The sequence below is a fragment of the Gymnoscopelus microlampas genome, assembly GCF_963454915.1.
Source record: "Gymnoscopelus microlampas genome assembly, chromosome: 8".
Lineage (NCBI taxonomy): Eukaryota > Metazoa > Chordata > Actinopteri > Myctophiformes > Myctophidae > Gymnoscopelus > Gymnoscopelus microlampas.
Window position 1 is genome coordinate 46,586,946 of NC_139945.1, and position 25,216 is coordinate 46,612,161.

At 39.5% G+C, this 25,216-nt stretch overlaps 1 protein-coding gene across 6 annotated transcripts in view; it reads left to right on the forward strand.

The window, feature by feature from the left end:
* The window catches only part of ltbp4 (latent transforming growth factor beta binding protein 4), a 52,503-nt gene extending 38,305 nt beyond the window's left edge, over window positions 1–14,198 (forward strand). For all 6 annotated transcript variants that reach the window (XM_084063897.1, XM_084063900.1, XM_084063899.1 and 3 more), the window contains 7 exons: window positions 137–280; window positions 834–986; window positions 1,520–1,645; window positions 3,238–3,400; window positions 3,553–3,830; window positions 10,202–10,354; window positions 11,661–14,198. In XM_084063897.1, the coding sequence (XP_083920023.1) occupies window positions 137–280; window positions 834–986; window positions 1,520–1,645; window positions 3,238–3,400; window positions 3,553–3,830; window positions 10,202–10,354; window positions 11,661–11,803 (1,160 nt within the window). In that variant the 3' untranslated portion in view covers window positions 11,804–14,198. The remainder of the gene's footprint in view (window positions 1–136; window positions 281–833; window positions 987–1,519; window positions 1,646–3,237; window positions 3,401–3,552; window positions 3,831–10,201; window positions 10,355–11,660) is intronic.
* Window positions 14,199–25,216: the final 11,018 nt, after the last annotated feature.

The following is a 25,216-nucleotide window of genomic DNA, read 5'->3' on the forward strand; positions in this document are numbered from 1 at the left end:
GTTGTTTAGGAAGACATGCAGTGAAAACAATAATGAAAATAAGATAATTTGTGTATGTGTGTGTGTGTGTGTGTGTGTGTGTGTGTGTGTGTGTGTGTGTGTGTGTGTGTGTGTGTGTGTGTGTGTGTGTGTGTAGATCATGATGAGTGTGAGTCTGAGGACAGCTGTCCAGGTGGTGTGTGTGTGAACACGGTGGGTTCATACTACTGCACCTGTGAGCCGCCGCTAGAGTTGGACGACACACAACGCAACTGTGTCAACTACAGTGACCTCACCGTGGGTAAGAACATACACACGCACGCACGCACACACGCACATACGCACGTACGCACGCACGCAACTGTGTCAACTACAGCGACCTTACCATGGGTATGGACATACACACACACACACACACACACACACACACACACACACACACACACACACACACATACGCATGCACGCATGTACGCACACAACGCAACTGTGTCAACTACAGTGACCTTACCGTGGGTAAGAACATACACACACACACACACACACACACACACACACACACACACACACACACACACACACACACACACACACACACAACCCTAGTTTGACTCACCACTGCACCTCCTTCCTTCTCTTTAACCATCTCCCTTCTTCTCTCTCCATCCGTTCCTACCTCTTATGTGTCTCCCTCCCACTCCTCCATGCTTACTTTCCCTCTCTCTCTCCCTCTCTCTCTCTCTCTCTCTATCTCTATCTCTATCTCTATCTCTCTCTCTCTCTCTCTCTCTCTCTCTCTCTCTCTCTCTCTCTCTCTCTCTCTCTCTCTCTCTCTCTCTCTCTCTCTGTTCCAGATGAGAACCTGTCATTCTGCTGGCAGCACGTCACAGCTGATCTGGTGTGTCAGAGTCCTCTGATGGGAGGTCAGGTGACCTTCACTGACTGCTGCTGCCTGTATGGAGAGGGCTGGGGGCTGCAGTGTGCCCTCTGCCCTGCTACCGACTCGGGTGAGAGGAGAGGGGAGGCCTGGTGAAGTGGTGGGGTCTAATATGAAGTAGTGGGCATACTGCCCACGTGCAAATACTGTATATCTGTCAACAATACAAAAGTACAAAACGGTACAAAGTAACAACATGGTAATATGATCATCATAAATCAGCAAATTGTTGCAGTATCATAACAGTGATTAGTTATAAGATGATACATTACAATTAATTACAAGTTAAGTATGAAGATCATGTTGCTTCATGTCTGATTCCCCTCTCTCTCTCTCTACCTCTGTTTATCTCTGTCTTTCTCTCTGTATTTCTCTCTTTATCTTTCTCTCCGATCTGTCTTTCTCTCTTTCTGTCTCTATATCACTCTCTGTATCTGTCTGTCTGTCTGTCTGTCTGTCTGTCTGTCTGTCTGTCTTGTCTGTCTGTCTGTCTGTATCCCTCTATGTATCTCTCTCTCTCTCTCTCTCTCTCTCTCTCTCTCTCTCTCTCTCTCTCTCTCTCTCTCTCTCTCTCTCTCTCTCTCTCTCTCTCTCTCTCTCCAGAGGACTATGCTACTCTGTGTAGCTCTGTTCTTCCCCCACCTTTCCCAGAGAGCTCCCTTGACCGAGATTCACCTGAACCTGGAACCAGACTAAGTTCTGGGTCCAGACTGGGTCCTGGAGGAGGAGGTATGATATATGGCATGATATTGAAGATTCCATTGATGGGCTTTTTACTGTCAGTAAACATGATGATATGATGATCAGGTCATAAAGATTCACATTTTGTTTCCTGGTGTGAAGAGGCATTCCTACAACTTAATGTCACAAGGACTAAAGACGTGTGCATTGATTTTATACAATCTCCACCAGCTTCTCAGAGTAGTATCATAAATGGCCAGACAGTGGATTTGGTAACCACTTATACATTATCTCTGTTCCATTATTGACAATCGTCTGCAATTTGATTTCAATACTTAAATGGTGTGTAAGAAAGGTCAGCAGCGCCTCTTCTGTTTAAGCAAGCTAACCAAATTTCAGGTTGATAAAAAAATCATTGATTTTGTTCTACAGGGCTTTTATAGAGTCTGTAATTTCCTTTTCTCTTATTTGTTGGTATGGAAACCTTGGCGTTAGACAAATGCCCTTAACGGGGTTGTGAGGGGGGCCAGTAAGATTGTGGGGGTACAATTCAGCTGATTGAGTCATATGACAAGCAGGTGCTTAAAGGGCAAGACCACTTTGGTAGAGGTTTGGGTTGTGTAGTTACAGTACCTTGCCATGATGTACAGTAACTTCAAAGGTGGACAAGAAATCAAAAATAATTGCTCCGTTGATTAGAAATTGATAATTAAAAATATGCTCCTCATTGACTTACAATGTACGGTAAAACAGCTCTCAAAGTCACTCTTTTAGCACACAAACAAACACAAACGAAGCTGATTCAGACAATATAGAACATCACCAAACCCATTTCTGTTTTTTTTTTTTTTTATAAAAATGTTAACTTCCTGTTGATTTTACCATTTGAAGATCTGGATCTGGATCCGGATCCGCGAATCAAGTCCGGGTTTTCTTCTTATTAAAATTAGCTAATCAACAAGTTAACATTTTTATTAAAAAAAAAAACAGTACTGGGTTTGGTGATGTTCTATATTGTCTGAATCAGCTTTGTTTGTGTTTGTTTATGTGCTAAAAGAAAGACTTTGAGAGCTGTTTTACCGTACAATGTAAGTCAATGAGGAGCATATTTTGAATTATCAATTTCTAAACAATGGAGCAATTGTTTTTTATTTCTTGTCCACCTTTGAAGTTACATCATGGCAAGGTAACTACACAACCCAAACCTCTACCAAAGTGGTCTTGCCCTTTAAGAACGGAGGAGGTAGCTGTTGTTCAGCTGTGGGGACAGTTGAACAGGCCCATCACCATCTTGGGAGGATGGTAATGATGAGCTGATGTTTTTTTTGTTTTGTTTTCTATGGTGCAATATTGTCATGGTCTGCTGTCTATGATTGGGTGAGGTGGGTGTGTGTGTGGTTGGTTGGTTGGTTGTTGTTATTGCCTTGCTGCTGTGGACACATGATTATGATGTCATGACTCATGACTATGATGATCATGATTGTGATCTGGATTTTGTGATTGTTTATGTCTATAATACATTTAGTTATATGTATGTTTATTGTGTCTTTTTGAAGTTCTTCATCTGCTTCGGCTCAGCACAAATTGGGATATAATATATAAAAAAACTTGATCCTTTCTCTCCTCTCCTCTCCTCTCAGCTCCTCCTTATGGATCTCCTTACTCCCCAGCTGTAGTTCCAGGTAGAGAGTATGGTAGTTATGATGACTACTCCCCAGCAGGGGGCAGCAGCTCTCGTTTCAGAGGGAGAGTACCTGATGGCTATGGTGTGCCTGATGGAGCCTACAGGCCCACTGGATATGGGTACACAAGCACGCACACGCACACACGCACGCACGCACGCACGCACAATTAACATTGTATATGGTCAACATTATTAAGCTCTTTTGGCTACATTCTTTGCATTTTGTAACCATTAGTAGACTGAAACCATCTCTTCTCTCCTTCTCTTCCAGTGCGGGTGGTTACTATGACGAGGGAGACTATGGCGCCTCCCCAGACTCTGCCCCTCCCAGGACTCCGCCCTTCCGGCTCCCCGTGGACCCCCGGTCTGAGAGGGCCTTTGGAGCGCGGCCCCTCCCCCCTGCCGTGGCAGAGGGCAGGCCTCTGAGCCTGGCCCCCCTCCCTGGAGCAGTGCCTTACGCCGAGGAAGAGGAGGAAGGAGGGGCGGAGCCGTGGAGAGCGGGGCCTCCCTTCAGAGGAGGCGCAGGAGGACCTCGCAGGGTGTATGAGAGTGAGTTGTGCTGTAACTCACATGGATGTATTGGGACTTAAACCCTGGCATACTAAAATTGATTTGAAATGACTGTACAGTATTATTGGGCCGGGCCGCTGATGTGGCGGTATGGGCACCTGGCTGCAATGCCTGACAGCGTGTCACGGAGCAAAGGTCCCGACGACCTTTGCTGCGTGTCCCTCCCCATCTCTCTCCCCATTTCCTGTCAGTCTACTGTCCTATAAAAATAAAGGCATAAAAGCCCAAAAATAAATCTTTAAAAAAAGAAGTCGAAAAAAATTCAATCAGAAACACTCTCGTCTTAGTAGATAAAGAACCATTTATTGCCACAAATGGAATACAGTTAAGCTTGGCGTTAAAGCTCCGCTCTTGGGAGAATATTCACTGAATTTTGTCGAAGCAGCCTGCTAAGCATATATTCAGAGAATGCTTAAGCAAATCCCCCATAGGGATACAATGACAACAATAAGCAATACATTAACATATTAGTTAGAATTAGCAGATATACATGATAAACACAAGTATTTGAGCCTAGCAAGATTTTAAACAGCAGATATACATGATAACCACAAGTATTTGAGCCTAAGCCAGACTCTAAACAAAGCAGATATACATGATAATCACAAGTATTTGAGCCTATGGCACACTCTAATCAAAAGGTGGAGGCTGGGGTGGAGGAGGAGCTAGCAAAATGCATTGGTTCAGCAACCAAGAAAGACCTAGAGAATATGAAGCCGTATTTATAGGAACCTCTTTGCTCAAGCGTGAGCTGTGATTGGATAATGAGTGTGTGATGTAATGACCAGCTGGGCTGTGAATGGGGAATAGAAAGCTGATGTTCACATCAGCTGACTGACTGCTGGTTACAGCTTTGGCGTGCACGACTTCCGTGTCCTGCATGAACTAACGCTATGCTTCATTTCAATCAGAAACACTCTCGTCTTAGTAGATAAAGAACCATTTATTGCCACAAATGGAATACAGTTAAGCTTGGCGTTAAAGCTCCGCTCTTGGGAGAATATTCACTGAATTTTGTCGAAGCAGCCTGCTAAGCATATATTCAGAGAATGCTTAAGCAAATCCCCCAAAACCAATAAATGCATACTCTCTGGTTTCAGCCAAGCGGCAGCTAGGATACTCAGAGAGTGCATAACAGAAATCCCCCCCAACACACGGAAGCCAACGCCAAGCCTAAAAAACGCCTTTATCAGTCATACTATATTATGTGAAGTAGCAAGACTGCTACTGACTTAAAATAGAATGCGCACGCAAATGCAAGCATGCATCTTAAGACTATGTGTTCAACAGGCCTGATGAATGCAGAAACCTGTTGATTCCTGAACTCAGGAGTCCTAGACGGTATCGTAAAGCGATGCTCACTGCTATGCTGCACCGCGAATAGGATTCGAAAAGGACATTCTATTTCTTTTTAAAGAAATCTGATATATATAAATATATATGTATGAGGTCATCCTATGATGAATGATAACTAATGTTTATCATTCATGATAAATAAAGTGTACTAACTATGTGTAACAGCAGCTTGCTGTGGACCTCAGCATTTAATTATTTAAGCTATACTAAAAGAATGCAAGCATGCATCTTAAAACGAGGTCATCCTACAATTAATGAGATATATACTGTGTGTGCTCAACAGCCGTGTTGATCCTGTACGTCAGGAGTGCTTTAAATGTAAGCATGCATTGGTGTGTTAAACAGCCATGTTGATTCTGAGCTTCAGAAGTTCCTCAGCATTTGATTATTAAGCTAAACTAAACAAATGCAAGCATGCGTCTATGTGTTCAACAGGCCTGATGAATGCAGAAACCTGTTGATTCCTGAACCTCAGGAGTCCTAGACGGTGTCCTAAAACGATGCCCACTGCTATGCTGCACCGTGAATAGGATTCGAAAAGGACATTCTATTTCTTTTTAAAGAAATCTGATATATATAAATATATATATATATATATATATGAGGTCATCCTATGATGAATGATAACTAATGTTTATCATTCATGATAAATAAAGTGTACTAACTATGTGTAACAGCAGCTGCTGTGGACCTCAGCATTTAATTATTTAAGCTATACTAAAAGAATGCAAGCATGCATCTTAAAACGAGGTCATACTACAATTAATGAGATACATACTATGTGTGTGTTCAACATCCATGTTGATCCTGTACTTCAGGAGTGTACTTAAGCAGAATGTGTACTATAGGGTTGAGATTCCTTGGTTGCCCCTAGCAACGGAACGCCCCTGTAATCACCACTGATTAATAACATATGCGTGTAACAGCAGCGTGCTGTAACTTCCTATCCGCTCAGATAAGAGGGATGCAAGAATGCATCCGTAAAAGGTCAACTATCTTCATCAGAATGAACCCATGCCATTGCCAACCACTTTTGAATGCAGACTCTATTTAACTGTCTCCTCATACAGTACATGCCACTCATTGCTTTTGAGCAACTTCAAGTTTAAGCCTAGACCAATGTAGCTGCGCCAATGCAATGCGGAAATGAGTGAGAGGTATACAGCTGCGCAGCAGTCCACATCTTTTGTAGAGGAGACAGAGCCGGGCCGTGAACCATGACCTTGGCTTTCCCTTGCCGGTCAGGAAGAACATTAGTCTTGCCTCGCCAGAGGACGTCTTTGCAGATACTGGATCATGGAGAACAGAGACAAAACATGGTTTTAGTTAGGGTTAGGGTTAGGGTTAGAAATTATGACGTTTGCACCTCCCCCCCCCCCCCCCCTGTCTGATTTACAGTGTTTAAGAGTTTAAGATGTTAAGTTCATCCTACAAAAGTGTGAAACTATGTGTAGCAGCAGCATGCTGCAGACCTCAGAAATTATTTTATTAAACTAAATTAATGAGTAAAATGTAATAACTATATGCGGCAGTAAGCATACTGCGGACCTTACCCATCACGCACAGATAAAGAAATGCAAAACAAAACAGAATCATATTACCTAAATCAGTGCAGTGGAACCGTTAAGTTCATCCTACAAAAGTGTGAACTATGTGTAGCAGCAGCATGCTGCAGACCTCAGAAATTAATTAATCAAGCTAAACTAAATTAAAGAGTGTAAAATGTAATATCTATATGCAGCAGTAAGCATACTGCGGACCTTACCGATCACGCACAGATAAAGAAATGCAATACAAAACAGAATCATACTACCCAAATCAGTGCAGTGGAACCCAGCCAACACTTTCAGCAGCATACTTATGCCTGATGTCAATCTCAGATACGTAGATAGCGATCCACAAAAGCTTCAAGTTCCACAAATGCAGAACACCACCTAGATGAACTTTTGGAAAGACACACACAAGAGCAAGCCTTCTCGTCTGGACGCTGTGGAGATCTGCAAGCAAACAGCTGGATTATCTCATTCACTCATGGTGAACGTAGTAGCGTTCATGGCTGCAGACCGGCAACCTGCTGCTTCATTGTGAATGCTGGAACCAAGCAGCTGAAGAGTACTGTAACTGTACCGTTTGCAATAAGCAGACCACAATGCATCTTTAAGACTTTGTTTGCAATAAGCAATTATTTTAAATTGCAATTATCATCATACGTTTTCTTCTTTCTGCAACCATCCAATGAAACTTAACCCAGCAGCACCTGTATGAGTCAGAGACAAGTAAACCCCCTTTATCCTTGCAATGAATAATGACTATTATATGATTTCCGCCTTTCACCTGCTGTGTTTTTTGTCCAACTCGAGATGTGTTAGCTAAAAGTGAAGTAACATGCAAATTAATTCAATGCACTATGAATCCGCTCCCTGCATCTAAGTCATAAGCTGATAGAATTGAAGCAGCAGAGAATCAGATTAACCTTTGCTTGCCCTCTAAATGGCACCCCCTCGAGGACAACCCACTACAATTGAAGCAACCGCCCCATTTCACAAGACTTTAATCCACCATGAAGTAATTATCTATTTAAGCATCTGCAAACTAATCCACCCACAATAGTTACCTGAACTTGAGCGATAAATTAAGTGAATAGAACAGGAATGCAGAAATAACAGCTTCACTGAGTGGATTATATTAACTTGAATATCCCATGATAGTTGTGTACCTTATTTAACATGACATGATAGTTGTGAACCTTATTTAACATGACAGTTACACTGCCATAATGCCTGCACATGACCAGTTAAGAAAGAAAACACCCTTGCCTTCACCTTATTCTCACACAGTAGCATTGAACTGAATTGACCATGATATGACCGTGTCAGTTGCATAGACTACAATACCCAAGATGCATGCTGTATGTATGAGACTTCCTGATTACTCCCAAGGAGTAGTCACGTGACACCACCACGGCGTGTTGCCAGATTGTAAGAGAAACAAGCGCCAAGTCTATAAAAACAAGTCGCAAAACAAGTGTTTAGAATATTAAACATTTTTTGTACCATGATTACATATGAATCTGGGGTTCCTTCACATGAACCCTTTTTAGTAATCATATTTGCTAGTGACTTAACAGAGCACAATCCCAAAGTCGCTTATAATAAGCAGACATGGCAACACTGATTTGATACACATGCTGTGATTTCCTTTCCTGGCTTGAATACATGTCTGAATTTGACTTCTTGTCTTATATTATGCCCCGTTGCACACAGATTGTCTACAACAGCTTTGATAAGTAGAAGCATTTGTGCTAGCAGAGCACTACAACTGTTGGAAGCTCTGCTTGAAGCTTTAGAGCCAACTAGATGGTACTGCACCATGTATTGTGGGTATTCCCAGAGTCAAGAGTGCCTCAGCAGAACAGCATTAGAACTTAGAAGCAGTACTTATTTTGTAAAAAAAAATCAACTTTCGGCCCAAAAATTTAGCTCCATATATTTCTATACCTGAAGCCATAAAAATGCTAAAATAGCCACGTTTCATTACCTGATGAAAGCTCTTTAAAACCACTGGAATGTCTGCTGCTGGGAATAAAAGAAGTAGCCTACATGGGGAGCAAGGCTGCTGTGTTAACTTTGCAGCACTGTACAAACAAATCAAAGCTTTTACATGGCAGCAAAGCATGCTGTTAGCTTTAAGCTACAAACAATTCGAGCTTTCCACATGCTATGTTACCTTTAAGCTATAAACAATTCAAGCTTTCCACATGTTATGTTAGCTTTAAGCTACAAACAATTCAAGCTTCCACATGGGAAGGAAGCATGCTATGTTAACTGTGCAGTTCTGTATAACAACAAAGATTCTACATGCAGCAGCATGCTATGTTAGCTTCTAGCTACAAATAATTGAAGCTTTCCACATGGGAAGCAAGCATGCTATGTTAACTGTGCATTGCTGTATAACAACACAGCTTCTAAACATGGCAGCACGCATGCTATGTTAGCTTTGAGCTACAAACAATTGAAGCTTTCCACATGGGAAGCAAGCATGCTATGTTAACTGTGCAGTGCTGTATAACAAACCAAGCTTCTAAATGCAGCAGCATGCTATGTTAGCTTTAAGCTACAAACAATTGAAGCTTTCCACATGGGAAGAAAGCATGCCATGTTAACTGTGCAGTGCTGTATAACAACAAACTTCTAAATGCAGCAGCATGCTATGTTAGCTTTAAGCTACAAACAATTCAACTTACCACATGGTGAAGAGAGTAGCCTACAAATAAATCAAGCTTCTACTGTCTGGGCAGCAAGCATGCTGTATTAGCTTTGTGCTACAAACAATTCCTAATTTCTGCATGGCAGCAAGCATGCTATTAGCTTAAGCTATGAGCACATTAGTGTTTGGCAGCAATAATAGAAGAAGCATTGGCTGCTGTAGCAGTGGTAAAAGTCAACATCATAAGCAGACTCATCTCATATAGCACCAAAATATCATAGAGCAGCGCACAAAGCAGTAGATGAGCAGTAGATGAGCAGCAGATGAAGCTCGCAGCAGCTAGCAAAATGCATTGGTTCAGCAACCAAGAAAGACCTAGAGAATATGAAGCCGTATTTATAGGAACCTCTTTGCTCAAGCGTGAGCTGTGATTGGATAATGAGTGTGTGATGTAATGACCAGCTGGGCTGTGAATGGGGAATAGAAAGCTGATGTTCACATCAGCTGACTGACTGCTGGTTACAGCTTTGGCGTGCACGACTTCCGTGTCCTGCATGAACTAACGCTATGCTTCATTAAATGTATTATTAATTATGGGACCTGAACCCAACATTCAAAACCCATATAACTATGATTACGTTGCTCAAACCCATACATCAGACCTGGGGACTTTAACCACACTCACAAAACTATTCAGAGTTTTTATTCATAGACAGACTGTTTGTCTGTCTGTCTGTCTCTATATGTGACTGTCTGTCTCTTTATTTTTCTGTTCTTGTCTCCTCCAGGACGTTATGACTCATACGCTGGTCTGAGTACCGCCGAGGATTGTGGGATACTGCACGGCTGTGAGAACGGCAGGTGTATCCGTGTCGCCGAGGGTTACACCTGTGACTGTTACCAAGGATATGAGCTGGACATGACCTCCATGACCTGCAGAGGCAATATAACATAACATAATATGTAATATAGTATGATATACAGTGATAATATATATGATCAGTGTTGGGCAGTAACACGTTACTGTAATATTATTACTTTACCCAGTAAAAGGTACCCAGAGTAGTGTAACTTATTACAGCTGCCAAAGCAGTATTATTATTACATATTACTGATCCAAGTACTCGTTACAATGAACGTGATTTGTTTTTGTTTCTGACCGAGATAAAAGCGCTCTCTCTCTTCGCTGTATCGGTTGTATTGTCTATGAGCCGGTGGCACGTTGTGTCTGTGTCCAGCAGTCAGCTGCAGATCCCTAGAGCAGTCCGTTTAACCCATTAAGACCTGAGACGATTCTTAAAAAAAATCTAAATCTCAACAGTTTTTGGAAAAAAATCTGGAAAATATTTTTTCAAGATTTTTCAAAAATAGCAGATCTACAAGCTCGTAGCGCGGCACTCGGTGCCGCGCTATGAGCTTGTAGATCTGCTATTTTTGAATAGCCCAAATAAATCTTAAAATGAGACGCAGATGCATCCCCGGTCTTAATGGGTTAAGCGGCAGAGTGGAAGTTTGTGACAAGCTATCGACACTTTGCGATGGTACAGGATGTTAGCTTGTAGATCTGTTCTTTTCAAGCATGCGCCATCGTGCAAAGTTATGTCGTATACGTGCAGGCCTGTGGTCTGGCGCAGGTCCGTCCGTGGCTCAAAAATGAAGCCATGTACTACTCATGCATACTTTCAGCAACACTTGGAAGTATTGCCATTATTTTAAATTTGTGTCAGTCAAAGATACAAACATTGTTGTCCATTGTAAACTTTGTGCGGGCCGTGGTCTGTGAATTATTCAACTGATGTCTAAATAGCCGATCTACAAAACTCATAACGTGTAACGGAAGCGACACGTTTGAGCTTGTACTGTAGATCGGCTATCTTCAATGTGTTTAGTTCTGCTGTTTGGTTGATTTTTGACTACTCCTGTAAGAATATTTAGTATTGTTCCAAAATGGAATATGCAGAAAAAACATACAAATAAGTGTATATAGTAATATAATATAATATATCATTCTTGATATAAGAGTAATACTTTCAAGTAATAAGTAATATAATATTCCTTTTTAAAGAAGTAATAAGTAACATATTACTTTAACTTTCCTAAGTAATATTGCCCAACACTAATTCTGATATACTGTATAAAATGTTTGATTCATTATTTATGAATCAATCAATGCAGCTACTATACCATATTTTTCTCTTTCATAAATATCTACCCTCCCTCTCTCTCTCTCTCTCTTTTTCCCCCCAGACATAAATGAGTGTGAGCACCATCGGGAGGTGGAATATGAGTGTGTGAACGCTCGCTGTGTGAACACGGAAGGTTCATACCGCTGTGTCTGTAGGCGAGGATATGAGATGTCCCGCAGACCCAACCACTGTGTGACCGCGTAGAACCCACCTGCTTTCATCACATTCACCTTAGATGAGCTTATTAAGGTTTGAGAAGTCCTTAGGTTTCAGTTTCAGGGCCAAAACAAACCAGGACAGTCACCACTGCATCCTTGAGCCAGAAGTGGTGTTTTTGTTGCCTCCACTCAAGATGTGGTAGACTCTTAAAACTATTCCAGCCCTAGAAAACAAATCATGTAAAACTAGACTACCTCCAAAAGTCTAGTCTAGTTTGAATACCAGACATCTAAAGTTTATTGATGTGAGCATACTTTTCGTATTTTTCTTTTTTCTTTTTTAAAGAGAATATTAATGAAAGTGAAGCTTAATCTCCCATACAAAATGAAAAAGAAAAAAAAGAGTAAATTAAATTATTAAGTCTCTGATTCTTTAAGCTTATCTATGGATTAATGGGCCCCGCAAGTAACCTTTTTTTTTTATTGATAAACATTACTTAAATATCAAATATCAAATATTTCAATTAAAATGAGTTTAAAAAAATTAAAAGGCCGCAGCAAATTGCAAAAAAAAAAGGTCAACACAGGAAGACAATATTTAGAAGCTAAACATTCAGATAAGATTTAACATCAATCAGGTGAACATACAGTATACATTAACAATTTAAGTGAAACATAAAATAGAATCGAATATAGTATATATAATGGAATTTGTTTCCTTTCTGTATTTTCTTGAAGAGAGTGTTATTTAAAAGGTGGAATAGAACGCTACTGTAAAACCTATGAATGATTTTGTGAAAATACATTGGCATGAGTTGGACAATATTGTTTTCTGTCTCTTCTCCAAATGAGACAATGAATATGAGGTTAAAGACTGTTAGGCTGTAATTTGAGAGTGAACTGTGTGGAATCTCTTTTCATTGATAGAGATGTACAGTAGGGGACCAAAAGTATTTGGACGTGTGCGGGCCGGTTGCATGTTGTTACATCATTAGTTCATGCACAACAAATTGAATACTTTCTGAGGTCTGGCAGCATTTTTATGCTGTATGAGCCTAATGTTAGAAATGTAAACATACTTTTAGACTAAGTTTGTTTGGACACCTACAGAAAACGGATCTGTGACATTGCTTACCTGTCATAAACAGCCTGAATTAGTCGAAAAACGAACCTACATTTTCCTCCAGTAGACTAGGTTGATTTGGCTTAGCTATGTTATGGGCTAAACCAGCTCTGCTGCACCTGAACAAGTCATTTAATTTAGCTGATCCTGGGCCAGTCCAGTCATTGAACACTTGGCTTAACAGACGTGAAACTTATCAGCACCCTTACCTGGTCACTGTAGGTAATGGTTTGGTTTATTTTTGACATAATCTGAAGAAAAGACAAAGATTAAAGTTCTGTCTAACGTAAAGAGTCATTGGAAGGTGACAAATCATTATGGCTGCAGGATTTATTACATATAATCATACATACATTAGATGATGTGTACATTATTTGTACAACACAGAAGCTCTGAACCAAATTCCTCATCCTCAGTCCATCTTGTATGATGTCTGCCAATAGCTTCTCCTTCTCCTAATTTATGTTATTTTTCTATTTCATTTATGTGTTTACCTGGTGACTTTTTATACTGTAGAAGTAATATGAATGTGATTTTCAAATATTACTGACGTCTCCGTACATTTCGTCTCTGTTGGGTGGAAACCTCATATGTCCAAAACTGTTACTTTTCAGGATTCAAATTCAGATGTAGCAAAAGAAACGGATTTACAAGCTGAAAATGAGCTTGTTGTGAATGTTGTGCTTTTGTGCGACGCTGTAGGATGATCAAGTTGGACATTCATTTACGAAAAAACACTAAAAGAATATGGAGATAGGAGGTTTCTGCCCGGCAGCAACGATTTATTCTTATGGCAGTTTAAATGTTATGGCCTAACTTGCGTTGAAACCAGATGGAGGCTGTAAGCTCCACAGTGTGAATGTACCATAGGAGAAAGCTGACTGGAAGCTCAACTCTGTCTTCAACTAACAATATTGGAATGCTGTTAATGGGTGCCAATACCATGTACATATTATTTACGTTTTTACAAAACACTCTTTTGTTTTTTTTACCAAATGAAAGCTGTTCCAGCTATTAGGACTTTGTTTATTGTTCTTATGTATGTATTTACTTCATGTTATACTTTATATTTGATGATTTGATATGAAAAAAAAGCAAATCTTTCTCTTTATTCCTCAGCACCTAAAGTTGATTTTAACATTATGCACTGTACGAAACCAGGCCGTCTGTCTGTGTTCACACAATGTTTTGTACATTTTTAAATGTTGTAGTCTCTGGTATTTGTTTTTTGTTCTTTTATTTGACCAATGATTACCTTTTTTATCTTTGTTGTTGATGTGACAGGAAAAAAATACATTTGCACACGCTTTATTGAGAATTTTGTGTTGTCTTTTGTTCAACAGTTTCATCCTTATGGCATGTGTTTCATTATAATGGTTCATAACAGATTCATTATTTTACTTGTTGGTTAAATCCCTAAAGGTTCCATAGCTCTGGTATCCAGATACAGTTTGCCTTTGATCCACAGCTTGAGACAATTTATACAACAATCCCTCCCCCTACATTGCAAATATATTCTTGTATTTTTGCCAGGGACACCCACAAAGAGAAGATTTGAATTATTCAAAACCTTTTCAAGATTTCTCAAACTTAAGCTCACAACACGCATCGTGACGCGTTTTGAGCTTCTTCTTTTTTTACATTAACCACATCAACCCTATTTTATACCTAGGCTATTTGAAAATAGCAGATCTATAAAGCTCACAACGCGTCGCGATGCGACACGTTGTGAGCTTGTGGATCTATTTTCAAACATTTTAGTACTTTTACTTTTGGTACTTTATGTACATTTTGATGAACACTTTTGTACTTTTAACACACATTTTGAACACAGGCCTTTTACTTACAGAGTATTTTTATATTGTGGTATTGCTACTTTTAAGTAAAATATCTGAGTACTTCTTCCACCACTGTCAGAGAATAGTTTGGGTAATATTTCATACATGGGAATCTAAATGTAGTTTTTCTTCCTACATTGACCATCTTATATTAATGGAGATAAGATGCTGGTTTCCTTTTCCAGCAGCACTTGGCAAAACTGCTGTTCAGACGCCATCTAGTGTCCATCAGCAGACACTACACGTGTCTGACTGTTTCATGTCAAGGACCCGCAAATTAATGTATGCATTTGGCCACGGACCCCCATCTGAAATGATGTTGTGCCAGGGACCCCCAGGGACCCCCAGAAGAGAAGATTTATGTTAAGAAATTAAACATTATTAAACGTTTTCCACACATTTTCGAGATTTTTCAAAACATTTCTAAAATATCAGTGACGCACTGTGAGCTTGTATATCTGATATTTAATATGGATAAAGTGGTTAAAATGATTGTGATGCTGTATTAACTAATTTGGCTGGGGACCCCCTGAGACCTCCCCAAGGACCCCTGGGGGTCCTCGGACCCCACTTTGAGAAACAAAGCTATAAATAAAACAAGCTCATATTGATGTGTGTTTTTAAATAGACAATTTAATCAAATATGTAAATTGTCTCATTAAGTATGCACGATTTAAACTACAAGAAGAATCACATATCAGCTGAATGTCCAACATGTTTTATTATTATTTTTACTCATGCAAATTGAGAATAGATGGACTTTTACTTGTAACAGAGTATTTATATCATCACTACTTTTACTATAACAAGTTTATCATTTGTTTATAATAATTTAAGTTAATATAAAAGTTTGAATACAAGCTACTTCTTCCACCACTCGCCTACTATCACAGGAAGAGTGTGTGTGTGTGTGTGTGTGTGTGTGTGTGTGTGTGTGTGTGTGTGTGTGTGTGTGCGCGCGTTTGTGGCTTTTTGAATCCATACCAGCAATGGTGGAAAAAGTACTAACATTTTTTAATACTGCAATGTAGAAATACTATGTAAGTGCGGAATTCAACATTTACCAGTACAAAAGTATTCGTATTAAAATACTCTTAAGTACTGAAAGTAATTAAGTACTCATTTTGCAGAATGTCCCATTTCACAAGTTTCCAAAATGTATGAAAATGCTTTGAAAATAGCCAATCTACAAGCTCACAACAACGCAACGCTTTGCTACTGTTGTGAGCTTGTAGATCGGCTATTTTCATAGGGCTGAAATGGTTAATGTATGTTTTGTAATAATAATAAACATTTACAAAGTAACTAGTAACTAATGTTTTCAAATAATTGTAGTGGAGTAAAAGTACAATATTTGCCTCTGAGATGTAGTGGAGTAGAAGTAAAAGTTTTGGAAATTGGAAATACTCAAGTAAAGCACAAACACCTCAATATTGTACTTAAGTACGTACAGTACTTGAGTAAATGTACTTAGTTACTTTACACCACTGCATCCTCCACACAGCAGTAGATGATTTAGTGCTGATTACTTGAAAGCAGTCTGGGGATCAATTCACTCTGCAGGGTGAAGATCCGGTTGGAAAACGGAAACGGAAATGATAAATTCACGTACGTGTTCAACACACCGGATCCAGTAGGCGGGGCTCTAAACCGGATGTGAATACAGGTTTAGATTCATGGTTTAAATTGGACGCAGGCGCGTCACGGCTGGTTCCAACAGTTTTTTTTTCAACGTGCCACGCTACATGCTCTGTCGAAGGTAAAACTGAAGTTTGATTTGTATCAACATGACACGTTTTTATCCACCGATATTTAACACCATCATTATTTAAGCATTCGAGGTGTTCTAGGACTGAAGTATTATGACACCGTCCAAAATTGACATAAATATGAAATATTGTGTTTTACAACCGAGGGAGAAAAATGCATCAAACTAGTCATTTTATCGAGTCTGACTTTTACCTCATAGATATGCAAATAAGTCAAAAGTGACAAAATACTTCTATAATAGTCTTGATCCAAGGCTATTGCATCAAACAAACATTTGTTCCAAATGATAACAACTAAATTGTCACCCAAAGTTTAAACCTGGCTTAAACCACACTCACTATGTGGGGGTTTGTAGATCTAACCCTGCCATACATAACATTCATGTAGATTTATAATCTATTTAGGATCTTGGGTCAATTTTGGTCAGGGATTTTATTTATGGTGATCGAGTCTGATGTTTGTTGGTAGTTTTAAACGGCTCGTAAATCCCCATAAATGAACCCAATCCAACACATAAAGCGTTTAAACCCAAACCCACGGATGTTACCCGTCCATACGGGTCAGGTTTGTTCCGTAATATTACTTAACGTTGAATAAAGACGCGTGTATGTGTCTGAACGCTGTTCTATTTCCACATTCACTTGGAGTGTAGCCTAATACCTGCGGTCACGGTCACCAGACCAACAGCGCCACTTTCCCAAATAGTGTGGTTTTCTGTGTTTTAAGGCTCGTGCGTCTACATGTCTGTATACATTGTAAATATAAAGTGATTATTGAAAAAAACGAGTTGAAAAAAGTGTTTAAATAGCTTCTTTCCTAAATGTTTTTAAGACATACCCGGCCGGAAGTTGCGCCCGCAGAGGCTATATTGCTGATTCCCCTACTGGTGAAATGTTGAATTGCACCTTCCTAATGCATAATATTATGGAACCGGCCCAGGAGAGAAGCTATTTAAACGCTTTTTTCAACTCGTTGGATAGATTTTATTGTGCGCTAGAAGTTAAAACATCTGAGAGCATTTCAGAAAACCTTTACCTTTTGGATAAGATGTGCAGAAAGGGGTAAGAAACATGTAAAGTGGTAAATATTCGAAAATGTCCTGCTCAAACGGCACAGGGCCACGTAGGACCTCACCTCGAGCTACATAGCAGGTTCTAAATGGGGATAATATATACAGTGATATTCTGACAAACCAGATTGCAACATTTATTATTTGAATAATACGGAATATTACTGAACACAAAGGTGATAACATCTGTAGCTTTGGGATAAACACTTTGTATATAGAGTAACATACATTTATCAAGATGTTTGAGCCTTTAACATGGAACTAACTACACACACTGTTTTTTGGAGTGTTCAAGAATGTAATAGATAGGATCATAATTAGCCCTGGTCCAGAGCGTTAGTGAGTTCTCTCTAACGCTCTGCCAGGCGCTCGTCTCTGCTTATAGACAAGGAATTCCACTTCCCTGCGAGGGCTCCAACTGTAGTAAAAAATAAACAAAACCACTTCACTACTCACCAAAACAAAGACTGTTTTGTGTTCTTGAAAGTCTATTCTCGGAGGTGGGAAGCCTCTCAGCACCCCACCTTCTCTGTAAAATACACTTTGGCCAGAAAAGAAAATATTTCACCGCAAGGCAAAATCTGGTCAATAGAAAACAATCGTTGACCAGATCTGTAGAGGGCGCAGTGGAGCAACCAAAAACATTTTTTTCTTCCGGTGAAATATTTTCTTTTCTGGCCAAAACGTGTATTTTACAGAGAAGGGGTGCTGAGAGGCTTCCGACCTCCGAGAATAGACGTTAAACAACCTCTGTTTTGGAGAGTAGTGAAGTGGTTTTGTTTATTTGCAATTGTACTACAGTTGGAGCCCGCGCAGGGCAGTGGAATTCCTTGACTATAAGCAGAGCAGAGCGCCTGCAGAGCGTTAGAGAGAACTCACTGACGCTTTGGACCAGGGCTAGATCATAATAAAACCTTATTTGTACAGCACCTTTCACATTTCATACTTTTCATAAAATATCTAGAACAAAACAAATGTAAAAGCGTATTAGGAGAGATAACAGTGCTACATTGTAACAGGAGATTAAAAACTCTATTTACTCTTTAGATTAATCTAAAATAAATATCGATATCAAAACCTATAACAATAATGATGAGTCTTGATCCAAGGCAAAGATGAAACTATAATATTGTCTCCATCGGGAGGAAACCTCATTATGTCCAAAACCTTCTCAGGATTCAAAAATGGCAAAAGTAGCAGATCTACAAGCTCAAAACGTGTCGCTTTGCGCCACGTTTCAACCTTGTAGATCTTCTACTGTTGATGCTTTATGCGACGCTGTAGTATAGATCAAGTAGGATGAGAGATTTCTGCCCGACAGTTTTGAACACTATTGCCTAAAAAATTTAAAGGTAGGGTAAGTGATTTACTTTGGTTAAAATAAGTGTTAAATTGCTCTATATTGTGATAGTACTCATTGCTATAGAGTGTTTGTTCAGTAAAAGGAGTCTTCATGTCTCTCCAGCTCTTTATTAAACAGAACATGCATTTTCAGTGCCCTCTCCTGATTGGCTTAAATGTTGTCACCTACCTGAACATGTACTATATTCTGTTTATTAAAGAGCTGGAGAGACCCCTGTGACCAAACAAACGCTCTGTAGTAATGATTACTATCACAATATAATACTTTAACCTTTTAACAAAAAAAAAACTAAAAATACCAAAAATATAACTTACCCTACCTTTAATGAGTATATAATGTCTTTTGTTTGGTTCTTTTTTTTTTACAATCTTAATATTATATTCTACAATATATTAAATGTAATATTGGTGTATATCTGTGTCTTGCAGGTTAATCATGTGGTGACCTTCTGCAGAGTGGACTAAATCTACTTCATACAGTGAGTTAAAAACGCTGAGTCATGGCTTCTAGCTATGACTCAGCGTTTGACTCGCTGTATGAGTTCTTCAGTGAAGGTCCTGGATGGATGGAGTCATCAGGAGATAGCTGGTAATAGAGTGTCTGTAACTCAGGACAAGGGGCAGGAAGATGGAACTTCGACACAGCAACAAGCCCTGAGAGCTGAAACGTATAACGGTGCCAACGAACGTTCTCCGTTGGAGATACAAGGCGTACGGTGCTCGGGACGTGGTGCCATACAACCTACGCGGCTCTATTAATACCAGCTATCTTCAACCGAGCGGCGGGAGACCCCACACGGTACGTACCTGGATCACACCTGGCCAGCAGTGGTGGAAAGTAACAAGGTGCATTTACTTGAGTACTGTATAAAGTACAATTTCAAGGGATTTGTACTTTACTTGAGTATTTCCAAATTTCAATACATTTCGGATCCAAATATTGTACTTTTTACTTCACTGCATTTATTTGAAAACTTTATTTTAGTTACTTTGTAGATTTTGACTAATTACAAAACATGTATTAACCACTTCAGCCCTATATACATTTTGGCCATTTGAAATTAGCCGATCTACAAGCTCACAATGCGATGTGACACATTGTGAGCTTGTAGATCGGCTATTTTCAAAAGATTTTGATAGATTTTGAAAACTTGAGAAACGGGATATTCTACATAATGAGTACTTTTAATTTTTGGTACTTCAAGTACATTTTGATACCAGTACCTTTGTACTTTTACTCAAGTGAATTTTGAATTCTGGACTTTAACTTGTAACAGAGTATTTCTACATTGCAGTAGTGATACATTTACTTAAGTAAAAACAAATCAGTATTTTCTTCCACCACTGCTGGCCATTATAAACTAGGGCTGTGTCACCATTACAAAATGGAAGTTGACGATGCATTGTCACATGATTGATTGTGATCAAAGATTTAATTGTGTTTGACGTTGAGCATGGGAACATTATGAATACAAATGTAATTTATTTTTGGCTTTTAGGGCTTCGTAAACAAGTTGCACAAGGTAGATATGAAAAATAATATACATCATTTAATTACAAAAAATACATTCATAGTGGGATTAGCAGAGTGGAAATAGCCAATCTACAAGCTCAAAACGTGTCTCATCGCAACACGTTTTGAGCTGGTAGATCTGCTATTTCCACAAAATATTTGAAAATATATGAACATTTTAACATGGTAATGATTATGACGATTATGCAAAACACAATTGCAAATTCAAATAATTGCAATTAGGCTATTGCGTAATAATTGTGACAAGTCTAGTATAAACCCTAGGGTTTATACTCATGGTAACTGATGGCTGATATCAGACATCACTTTGAGAGCCACTGGTCTAGTATAAACCCTAGGGTTTATACTCATGGTAACTGATGACTGGTATGAGAGCCACTGGTCTAGTATAAACCCTAGGGTTTATACTCATGGTAACTGATGACTGGTATGAGAGCCACTGGTCTAGCGGCTGAGAGCTGAACCAAGACGTCTGTGGTTTTATTTTCAAGCCGAACCAACCCTCAACATTCTGCCTCCTCCAGTGTTATGGAGAAATTGGTGACCTGACAAAAGATGTGTCCATCGTGTCCATCACATGTCAAACATCCAAAGTAAATCACTGCTGTTAGTTTATGAACAGAGTTGCTCTGTTCATAAACAAATTGTTATTTACATTTGGACATGGTGATGTTTTTGTGAAGTCCATGAGATGGTCGCATGTTTTCTGAAGGTCACCAATTTCACTGTAACACACAACCATGCTGGAGGTAGGAGGCACAAACTGGAGTTTTGGAATCAGCGGCCATATTGGAAATAAATCGGGCCTCTTCCTCACTTCCCTTCACAGGTGTTACGATGATGCTAATGAAGGCTCTGTTCCCAATGGACCCTTACGGGTTTGTAACTCTTGAGTGTACAGATGGAAACAAATTACAGGTCCATTTGGTTCCATTTGTACACTCAGAGTTATGGGTGTCCTTTGAGAACCACTGTGCTACACTAAATAGAACAGAGCCTTCATTAGTATCATTGGTAACGTGGTAATGTGAAGGAAGTAAGGAAGAGGCCCAATCCTTGGCCAAATGAATATTCATGTGGGGGTCCTTGATATGAAAACGTTTGAGAGCCACTGTCTTTAGTTGTTTCTGAAACTTGATGAAATGATAAGTATTGTAGACTTAACTTGAACATGGTGTTTGATACAGGAATAGACGGCACCTCTTTGTTAAATTGGCAATTTTTCTCCCAAAATGTAAAGCAAATGAAGAATTTGCAAAATGTTCTTAAAGCAGGGGTCTTCAACAGGGGGTCCGGGACCCAGAGTTACTACAGGGGGTCCGCCAAATCTTTTTTTACATTAACCACTTGAACCCTAGCATCCCTTTGCTGAGGAGAACTTAAGACAAAAATAGCAGATCTACAAGCTCACAACGCCTCGCGCTGCGAGGCGTAGTGAGCTTGTAGATCGGCTATTTTTGGCAAAGAGTTATAGGTGTAGAGGGAAAAAAGAGCAGCAAAAGTTTATCTCAAACACAATTTTATACAGTATAGAGGGGGTCCCTGCTTCATCTCTCTCTCAGCTAGGGGGTCCTTGGCCCGTTGAAGACCCCTGTCTTAAAGGGATAGTTTAAAATACTTTTTCCTATGGATTAGTCACCCCATGGAGACTTGAATTCATGGATATGTTTTTGTTTTTGTCTCATTCCTAAACCAATAATTTGATGACCAGCAGCGGTTCCGGTAGGAGACACAAAGAGTCTCCATTGTGTCTCCTACCGGAACCGCTGCCTACCGGTCCATAATTCAAGGCTCCATGGGGTGACTAATCGATAGGAAAAAAAAGTACGTTTTTGGGTGAACTATCCCTTTTTAAGTAATGTAAAGTATACATGATGTACGGGTGGGTACATCATTATCAATCCTAAAACGTATTGTTTTATGCCCACAGTGGCTGTAGGCCAGTCAAGCATCTTCAAATCATGTACTTAAAGGAGTAGTTCACCCAATAAATTACTTATTTTCTATAAATTGCACACCCCATGAAGCCTTGAATTCATGATTTTGTTTTAGTTTGTCTCATTACTAAGCCAATAATTTGATGACCGGGTGTATTTCCGGTAGGAGACGGGAATCTAATTATTGGCATAGGAATGTGACCAAAACAAATCCATGAATTCATGGCGTGTGCAATTGATAGAAAATAAGTCATTTTGTGGGTGAACTACTCCTTTAAGTTACTTAATTACTTACTTTGAGGAATAGAAATGGCCAATTACACATTGAAGTGCCCACTTTTCCCGGGTGCCCACTCTTCTGGTTACAAAAATGTTAATTTATTTTCAAACATGTTCAATGTTCATGTACAATACAATTATATCCTTAATCGCAATTATTTGTGACAATTACTCAAGTAAAATGCCATAATGGTGGCACAGCCCTGTCAGTGACCAGCTTATGGCTCTACAGACCATCTTGGCTTCCAAAATGTCACCCTGTAAGGCCTGCTCAACTCAACGTTTTTGTTTTCTTTTTTGTGTCTTTACAGAACACGAAGATGACAAGAAGAAGATGTCTGTAAGTGAAGATGGCAGGAAGGTAGGAACCTTTTGATTGCAGCTGCTGCTTGCTAAGGGGGCTACATGCTACATGCTACCATACCATTTATGTGGTCATTTGCGTTGTCTATCGTTTCACGTCATTTGCATCGCGTCATTTGTGGGTAAAGCTTCATCACGTCGGTCCACATCACATAGGACCATGTGCCTTTCTGTGATGTGGATTAATGTGATTTTATTTATTGTTTCACGTAATTTGCGCCCAAAGCTTTGATCACATCGGTCCACATCACATACGACCATATGTGGTCGTAACTTCTCCTCTTTTTCTCTATTCTTTGCTTTAATAAAGCAATAACAAAATTATTTGTTTTTATTTACTTTTGTGTCTGAGTTATTTGATCGATTTTTTGTTTTTGTCTGTCTTTCTTTTCACAAACACGTTTCTTTCTTCTTGCCTGTCTATTGCACTAGTTCTTCACTAGTGGTTTGTGTGTACAAATGTATGTGATGTGGAGCTATGTGATTTATGTCTGGTATCATTATGGTAGCATGTAGCCCCATTAACACTGTGTTTACATCCATCTGTGCTGTAGGTCTGTGCAAACTAATAGAGAAAGCAAATGATGTGTTGTGTCATTTGCTTCTTTCTTAGTGTTTTTTTTTTCATTTGCTGCTGTTTGAGTCGTGGCTGCTGTTGAAGGTAAGTGCTAGTAGTGACACGGTCTATCATTGGTTGTCGGGCAGAAACCGTGTATCTCCATATTTAAACATTATTTTTTGTAAATACATTTCTTTACTTGGTCATACTACAGTGTCACACACTAAAGCAGTACAAACAGCCGATCTACAAGCTCACAAAGCAAAGATCATGATAATTACATTGGCTCCATTGGAACACAGTTTATTTTGGGTCGATTTTAAAAAGTAACAGTTTTGGACATAAAAGGTTTCTACCTGACCTCCATACTTTAACTTTCCCTCTTTTCTCTTTATTATTTGCTTTAATAAAGTTATTACTTTTTTTCCCCCTAGTGTGTCTGTGTGGTTTTTGTGTGTACAAATGGAACCAAATGGACCAGTCATTGGTCCATTTGGTTCCATTTGTAGTACTGACAGCATACGTATCCAGGCTGTTTATGTAATGACAGGGTACAGTATATGTAGGCTCACACTAAGCTGTATAATATAGTGACAGGGTACAGTGTATGTATACTATGTTGTATAATATAGTGACAGGGTATAGTATATGTATACTATGTTGTATAATATAGTGACAGGGTATAGTATATGTATACTAGGTTGTATAATATAGTGACAGGGTATAGTATATGTATACTAAGTTGTATAATATAGTGACAGGGTATAGTATATGTGGCTCTTGGTCACATAGCAAACTCACATAGTTAAACCTATTTGCGCTTTATCTATTTTTGATAAAGTTAAAAATATAGCTTTTTTTTGCCCTGTCATAGTATCAACTAAACATTTTTTAGTTTTAACTGTAAAATTTGCACTATCAGTGTCATTCGCTTAGCGCCGCTTGCGTTGCGTCATTTAACGGGTGGCGGGCCAGCGGTTTGCGTCGTTTGCGTTCAATGCCCGTCATTCGTGAAGAATAAGTAAGAAGGGACTGGACCAGTGTTTTTTATTATTGGGTCACGGCCAGCGTTTTGATTTGATTTGCGTCGCGTCTCAGGATTTCACGTAACATCCGTGCAGGTAAGTCATCACGTCAGCCCACATCACATAAGTCCATGGTGTAGTGTAGTGTAGTATGTGATGTGGATTGATGTGATGTATGTGTTGTCATTTCACAACACATGCGGGTAAAAATTACATTTGATTTCACGTCGCTTCCGTCATATGCAGGTAAGTCTTCATCACGTCAGCCCACATCACATATGACCGTACAGGGGGGCCGCATGTGATGTGCATTGATGTGATGTATGTGTTGTGTTGTGTAATTTCACAACATATGCGGGTAAAACATCATCACGTTAGTCCACGTCACATATGAACATATGTGGAGGTATGTGATGCATGTCGTCCTTTACGTCGTGTGTCGTTTCACGTAATATGATTGGCGTTGTACCGTTTAAGGTTATTTGCGAGTAAATCGCGTAAGGCCACATCACATTACTGGTCAGTTAATGTGATGTGGATTTATGTGATTTTTTGATTATTTCACGACATTTGCGGATAGCTCGTCATTCACATCGGTCG